At 37.1% G+C, this 8,513-nt stretch overlaps 2 protein-coding genes across 2 annotated transcripts; both read right to left on the bottom strand.

Moving 5' to 3' along the window:
• Positions 1–397: 397 nt before the first annotated feature.
• On the bottom strand, positions 398–1,279 carry LOC122610375 (ATP-dependent DNA helicase PIF1-like). Its single transcript, XM_043783369.1, has one exon. It carries the CDS (start codon positions 1,277–1,279, stop codon positions 398–400), a length of 882 nt encoding a protein of 293 aa, XP_043639304.1.
• A 1,642-nt stretch (positions 1,280–2,921) lies between these two features.
• LOC122610374 lies at positions 2,922–8,513 on the bottom strand. The gene is made up of 4 exons (XM_043783368.1): positions 7,688–8,513; positions 7,354–7,560; positions 6,868–7,256; positions 2,922–3,140 (listed from the first exon to the last, which is right to left on the bottom strand). Exons 1-4 carry the CDS (start codon positions 8,511–8,513, stop codon positions 2,922–2,924), a joined length of 1,641 nt encoding a protein of 546 aa, XP_043639303.1.

Below are 8,513 nucleotides of genomic sequence, written 5' to 3'. Positions count from 1 at the left end.
TGTTTACAGGATCAAAATCCTATTTGCTTAAGTAGATATGAAGAAACCACGGTTACTCGAGTAATAATGTAATCTGGCTGTTGGGTAACCCATAGTTGCGACTTGTGCATTTTTTTTAAGGCCATGTGTAAGTATCAAAATAAGGCTATAAAGTCATTAAAAAAGTTAAGAGGTTTATGAGTTTTCCATGTTCTTCTCGTGGTTTTATCTATAGAGAGTATGCCTGACTTTATACATATTTGGTCAACAAATACACATATAAATAATTACGTATATTTAGATCAACAAATGCGTGCAAAAAAATAATAATTCTGAAGTAAATATATTGATTGAAGAATAACAAATGATCATATAGCCAAAATTATCAAGGGATTCCAGTACAGTACAAAGAATAAGACTATAAGTTTTGTAGGACCTCCTTGTAAACGACATTTTTTGTTTTATTAGTAGAATGGCCCCCCTCATCACAAATTAACACTTTCAAGCCTCGTTTACTTGTGACACGAGAGACTGCAACATAGAGCTGACCATGTGTGAAGACGGGTCTACGGAGGTATAATCCTACATTGGACAAGGATTGCCCTTGACTTTTGTTTATGGTCATCGCAAAACAAACGGACAGAGGGAATTGTCTTCTTTGAAACCGGAAAGGAATTCGTTTGTCAGACGGAACCAACTTCATGCGAGGTATATACGTTATCTCATTGAAGTGTTTACCGGATATGATTCTGGCTTCGATAACATGTTGTGCCATTCTTACAATCTGCAACCTGGTCCCATTGCAAAGTCCTTTTCTCTGGTCAATGTTACGCAACAGCATAACGGGAACACCAACTTTAAGTGTAAGTTTATGGTTGGGAATCCCAGAAGCTTTGAAACCATTCAAAACATCAGGAGCGTAAAAGGATTCTTTAAAATCATCCGGAGACTCTGTTTCACATAAGGAAGCTGAACTTAAGTAAGTTTTGCCTTCCTCTTTCATCAATCCTAACATGTATTCATTTATCGCATCAACTTCTACATTGGTGGGGACCAAAATGGCTTTATCTTGAAAATAGGTTGGATCGTTAAGATGATCTTCAAAAGCTGGATAAACGACTGATGTAATTGACTGAATATGATCCCCCGCAGAGCGAATTATCACATCATCTGGAAATTCAACAATATCTTCACCATCATTGCTGTCGCCGATTTTTCCTTCACCAATCTTAAGAATCCATTCAGCAAATGCTTTTGTCTCTGCAATTTCATTAGATGGACAGCCATGCTGTAACTCCATGTTAACAGTTAATCGCAAAACGGTACATTCTCGCCACAATCTAGATGAATGCAAAGAAGCGTTGACAATATCCACACGATTGCCTTTTGGTATGACGGGAAGAATTTGTCTAAAATTGTAACACCCCACCGTTGGCGGAAACATGAGGTGTCATGAAAAGTACAGCACGACATGGAATTACATAGATACTACTAAATGAAATAGAATATAATGAGTATATTCCCGAAACATGAGTTCAAGTCATAATAGTGCTAGAATAGTTTATTACAAACAGGTCCACAAAGGAATAATCCAAGGCATTTAGCCTTAAAGTCTGACAATAAATGAAGGAGCACTAATCTCCGAAGTCCAAGCCTAGCATAACAGTCTTTATCCCTGATTAGCCAGAGTACCTGAAAAGTATACTAAAACATGTCAACACAAAGGTTGGTGAGTTCGTAGGTTTTAGTCAAAAAGTCTAGTCGAATAAATAAGTCTTTTGTCGATTCTTTTAAGTACAAACATAAGTATTTGTTCAATATATAATGAGCAGAGTTACGCCATATAAGTCAAAGTACTCAAGTCCCAAGTCCAAGTCTCAAAGTCTCAAAGTCAATAACGAAAGCATAGTGACTAAGAACTAATGTGCACAAACGAATGACCCAGTCTAGTTTAACTAGTTCTTTGTAACCATGGTACGTCAAAATAAATATATGTAAGACTCAGTCTAATGTTCAATAAGGAAACGAAACTGGTCGCGACAACACTATAATCAGCCCTCGAGTCAAAGAACAGTAGCATAAAGATCATTGAGAAGAAAGTCCCAGTAGCACCATCGAATCATTACGAGTCTCTGTTGGATTATTATACGCACGACCTCTAGTAGCTAGAACTTGATTGCCTCTGAGGACATGTGTTCAGGGTAGTCTCCTCTGATTCAATGATAACCTATTGAACGGTGCCCTCTGAATTCTTGATTCCCTACCGTAACTTGCAAAATGCCTAGTCTTATGGCATTTGAAAGATGTCATGCAATTTGATTCTCCGCATGTATGAAGATTACACTTTGTACACTAAGGGCGAGGACCCACATATTGCTTTTTGCTGACATTGCCTTGCCTCCATTATGTCTTTTACCAACAGATTGCCAAACTTTCTCACTACTACTTGCCCCACTACTTTCCTTCGTCTTGTCCTAACAACCATAAGAGTCCCACACTAAATCAATTCATCAATCATAGCCTCGTATCTCAATGTAGCCTCTTCCAGAGTAAGCGGATGAACAACAACCATAATCGACCTAACCCAAAGGGTCAACCTACGAAGATACTCCCTGATGCCTTTGCTCTCGGATTAACCAATCATGAAACCATCCTTGACAACTCACTCAAACATGTAGCGTAACGAACATGATCAACACCAATCATCTTATACTCCAAAAGTTCTCGCTATAATCTTATTAGTTCAATTGCCATACAAAATTTTCTCGTCAATAACTCCTTAAAATTTTAACATGCCATCGCTTCGGCCACTACTCTGCCTCTGGTTCGACACTGATCATTCCACCAAGACAGCACATCCCAAGTAACGAAATTTGTCACATAACTGGCCCTCTCAACAGGAGTATACCCACTAATGTCAATTACAGCTTCCATCTATCTAACTATTGAGTAAACTCGACTGCTCCACCTCTGTCGTCATAATCTTGCACACAACAATCCTTGAAGTTTTTGTAAGTAAAACATATGTCACCACTTATAGGCTCTTTTAGTACATTTCCAATACTAATTCTCTCATCAGCGTCCGCATAGTATTCACTGATCTCCTTGTTCACTGCCTCCTCATACTGCGCATTCTCTGCTTCATGACAAATCGGTCCTTCCTTCGTCGTATTTCGGGTATTTTGTGTCAGTACAACATTGATGACTTAAATAACCGCGGCGATCGTCTCTGTTCGCAGTAGCTCTCATCTTGCCGTTATTCCACACATGTTAGTATATCTCTAGAACGTTAGATGCGAAGAAACGCTCGAAAATGTCAATGTCTATGTCACATGTTACACTTAGCAAGCTCTCTCGTATTATGGTCTAAGGGATGCTATCTAGAACTTAAACTAATCATGCAGTTCACGTCAATGTAATACATATATATACTGATAATATATAACCCTAAATCGCAGTTACAATGTGGTCCGAATCTAACACCTACATCCGTTGTACTAGTAGTGTATGTATACAGGGTGTACCAGCGGCTAACCCTCCACATCCCTAGTACATCTAATGCAAGGTCGGATCACGGTACTGGTATGCTCTCTAGGTATTGGCTCGGTATGTATACAGGGTGTACCAGCGGCTAACCCTCCACCTAACCAACACCCATTAAACAGCCCAGGGTAGCTACCACACTCTCACTACAAGTGCAATCATTGATGTTAATAACTGTCGCAAGGCATGGCGGTAATCATAGAACAGTTGATCAGGCTTTTCTATGATTATCGCTATGCAATACTAGTTAGCGCCATCACTTCATCTTGCTCTAATACACATAAGTAATCACAATAACACCGAAAGCACACAGTCACCAAATAATAGTCATAGTCAAAATAACACAGGGATAATAAGTCTAAACAGAATATGAACTCAAAATATAAGCGACGTTAGCACGTCTAGAATGCATCTATAATTCCTATCGTAAATGCTATACGGGGTTCTTAGGTTATAGTCTAGGCTTTTCCACCTAATTCTCTACAACCACGGCTCTAATACCATTCTGTAACACCCCACCGTTGGCGGAAACATGAGGTGTCATGAAAAGTACAGCACGACATGGAATTACATAGATACTACTAAATGAAATAGAATATAATGAGTATATTCCCGAAACATGAGTTCAAGTCATAATAGTGCTAGAATAGTTTATTACAAACAGGTCCACAAAGGAATAATCCAAGGCATTTAGCCTTAAAGTCTGACAATAAATGAAGGAGCACTAATCTCCGAAGTCCAAGCCTAGCATAACAGTCTTTATCCCTGATTAGCCAGAGTACCTGAAAAGTATACTAAAACGTGTCAACACAAAGGTTGGTGAGTTCGTAGGTTTTAGTCAAAAAGTCTAGTCGAATAAATAAGTCTTTTGTCGATTCTTTTAAGTACAAAAATAAGTATTTGTTCAATATATAATGAGCAGAGTTACGCCATATAAGTCAAAGTACTCAAGTCCCAAGTCCAAGTCTTAAAGTCTCAAAGTCAGAAGTCTCAAAGACCTCAATGTCTCAAAGTCCGGCCTTACGGTACCTGCCTTAGTCCAAAGTCTCAAAGTCTCAAGTCTCCAATACACACAAAAAGCACGTCAAATAAGCACGTCATAAGCACAACAACAAACACATAAACACACATATACAACAAGACAGAAGCACGTCAAATGGCACAAGTAACTCTATACGCACAGACTCAATATTGAACATAAACAGAAATCGACAAAAACTGTTTAAAAAGAACAAGTATACTTTCCACCCCAAAACTTATAAAAAGAGGAGCTACGAAACTCACCTGAAAGCAGCACAAGTAAAAGTACCCTAAGTCAACGAATAAGAACAGGAACAGTCAGTACACTTGAAACACGCTCAAAATCTGTCCAACACTCCTACATGGTCCACAAGTCATCCAGTAAGTACTTACTTAATTGAACAAGTCCATGCCCTATACTAGTGTCTTAGGAAATGTCATTATGTTTCGTCAAATATCATAATATATATCAATCATCTCGTCCTCGTGATTTGTCCAATTGAAATACTTCTTTTAATAATGTCACATTTAATGTTTATATCTTGTCAAATATTCATATGGGGCGTCATAATATAACATATTAAGTCCGGGGTATAGTATAATTTATTTAGTCTTTTCGCGTCCATTAATCTTTGTAATATATATATATATATATATGTATATATACATATATATACACATTTATTTTTATTAAATTAATCTTTGTATATATATGTATATATGAAATTATCCATTTTAATTAATCCGTATATATATACTTAGGATCAATGTCTATAATAACTTCGATGTCACGTCATTTTGGTTCCAATTATACTTTCACTTTGACCAACAAAACTCTAGGTTTGACTTTAACAAACCCTAATTTTGACTTTTCAAAATCCTTATCTAATTTTGACCACCTAAAAGTCCCAAAATAGACAAGAATACAAATATGTCCTTTGACCGACTTTGACCAACAAGAAAATGACTCCCAACATTAGATCTAAACACAATTTCATAGATAAATCGACTTTTATACCACAAAAATATTTTCTGGCTGGTTTGACCAAGTTTGACTAGCGTTGACCGGCATTGACCGAACCAAAACTCAAGAACAAGTCTAGATCCAAACACGATACACAATCCAAATCACTTTTACAACCCGGATCTAAGTTAAATCTAACCGAATTCAACCAAATAATCACTTATAGCCTCGATTTTAATATATTTCGGTCTTACATGTACAAGAACACGAATCATAACATACCAAGATGATGGATTTCGGGTCTATGATTTCGAATTTGAAGGGTTTTCGGGTCAAGGTTTTCGGATCCATAAGATTTCGGCTTTAAACATCTTGAATTCAAGGATTTCGCATATATAGATATCGGATCTATAATGGTTTTCGTTATATATACATGTACTCAAATCAAACCAAATATATATATATATATAGGTGAAAAGGCTCGGATCTATATATGTATATATATATATAATCGAAAATATATAGATTTAGGTATATGTTTTCATGAAAGCCGGATTTATATATACATATATGAAAGATTTTCGGATCTAAATATATACATATATATATATACAAAAACGATTTTTAAAGAAGGAAGAACAAAAAGACCCGATCTATACATATTTTTTATAAAACTTTTCGGATCCATATATATATATTTATATATATAGGTGGCCGAATTATATATATGTATTATGCAAGAAAAACATGATTTTTGTGAAGAACTACCGATTTAAATGTAAAGATCTAAGCAATTCTAACAAAGATCTTTAAGAATATGAAGAAAAAGGTGAAAATTGATGGTGGTTTGTGGTGGTTCGTGGGGGTGGTCGGCCGAGAAAGGGAGAGGGACGGCCAAGAGAGAAAAGGGAGGAGAGGGAGGGAGGTGTGTGTGAGAAATGGAAGAAATTAGGGTTAGGTTGGGGTTTTGTTAGTTCCTCCCCTACCTTTGACCAAGATTTGACCCAGCTTTGACTCCACCAAAAACTCATTTGACTCGACTAATTAAGGATACTCGAGACCCGTTAATTCACATCGTCGACACATTCAAATGTAACTTTTCAATAGTTTTCCAACGGATATAAACATGTCTATATTTGTTTATTAAATCTTTAATTGATATAATTTTAAGTATTTTATATATTTTGGCACTTCCACAAGACAACTAGTATTCCTCCTGTTCTCGTGTCCACGTAAAATTTTTCTAAAGTCTAAGTGCTCCTAAGGCCCGAATGAAACATAAATCCACTTAGTCCATCGATAAAGTCTTAAAGTCTAACGACGCATTTAAACAAAACGAACTAAAACGACCGGAAAAGTACCTCTGAAAAGACGCTCAGATGACGGTTGTCACAAAAATCACCTCCAAATACAACGGTCTTACCTCCAAATGGTTTATGTCTGTATGGCGATTGGATGATGTCTCTTAGTGTCCTATCAAAGGCTTCAAAACAATGACGATGCATCATTGGAGCTTCATCCCAAATGATAAGTTTTGCTTTATTCAACAGGGCAGCAAGGTCGCTGTCTGGCTTCACATAACAAAAAGAATCTTCATTCAAGTTAATTGGAATTCCAAACCTCGAATGAGCAGTCCTCCCTCCAAGAAGTAAAAGTGCAGCAATTCCGCTTGAAGCAACATTGATCACTATTTCACCTCTTGATGTAATAGCAGCTGACAACGTCTTCCAAACATACGTTTTTCCGGTACCTCCATAACCATATAGGAAAAAAAACACCACCTTTTCCCTTGGTAACAGCATCCATAATGGTGTCATAAACATGTGTTTGTTCTTCTGTTAAATTGCCATACAACTCTCTGTGCTCAACTTCAATAGTAGGTGGATCATAATTGAGCTCGTCTTGGATTAACATATTGCATGACTCTGATATATATGTGTGATCAGGAAGTGGCATGTTCGGTATATTGTTCAAACTCATTCCCGAAGACAATAAAAATTTCTCTATGTATGCCAACGTGAGATTGAAAATTGCCTCCGGTTTAAGCTTCAGTCCTGTAAATAAAAAGATAGAATAAATCGCTAAAAGTGCTCCGCTTTAAGCTTCAGTCTAGATAATCATTATGTGCTATATATACAGATTATAGATACATAGGAAATAAACTCATAAACATAGATTTACCTGTAACTCCCATTTCTTGTTGCCGAACGTGAACGACATCGTCCGAAAGATATTGATATGCTTCTTTGAAGACATGATCAGGTCTGCACAAAGTATCTGATGTCACCAACATGACAAATAGTGACCTACAGAAAGAAGCAGTCGCCCATTGATGCGTTTCCTTGATTGAAGCAATATACTCTTTATCGTCATCTAATAGCCCAAGAGCATAGCAGGCATCTTTGTAAGTCTCTTGTACGACACCATTAACCCTCCTAATATCCTCAAAACACATAGGACCCTTCACTTTGTTCAGCAAAATTCGTAGGTAATATAGTTGACCAGATTTGGGAGATACGTAATTTAGTCTACCAAGGGCTGGCGGTGAACTTATTCTTTTTGACCAAACTCGATGAGACTTGATCCACGCAAATTTCATCGGGAATTTGACATAAGTTAGACTTCTTGCTACCTCATCATGCTTATTACATTCCATCCATTGCAAAAACTGAGAAGTGGCAACAGTAGGTTTGGATACAACTTTACCAAGTTTTTGATTTGCTCGATATACAACCGGTTGTTCGTTCTCGAGATGAAACGACAATACTTCAACAGAAGGTGTTCTATAATGAATTTCATACCCAAAAAGCCTCCATGCAGCCTCACATGCCGAAAGATATCGACAGTTGTAATACTCACCAATTTCATCACGGTCCTCATCAGTTTTCTTCTTACCTTTTTCCTTTCCGGGTTGAACAAATGCGGCCTGGATCCGGTCTGGTCCTTTGTTAATATACTTGAAAAGGTACTTGATCGCCCCAAGTTGGTTACACCACTCTAGATTCAT

Source organism: Erigeron canadensis, chromosome 8 (genome assembly GCF_010389155.1).
Source record: "Erigeron canadensis isolate Cc75 chromosome 8, C_canadensis_v1, whole genome shotgun sequence".
NCBI classification, from domain to species: domain Eukaryota; kingdom Viridiplantae; phylum Streptophyta; class Magnoliopsida; order Asterales; family Asteraceae; genus Erigeron; species Erigeron canadensis.
This window is presented reverse-complemented; position numbering and strand designations above follow the sequence as displayed.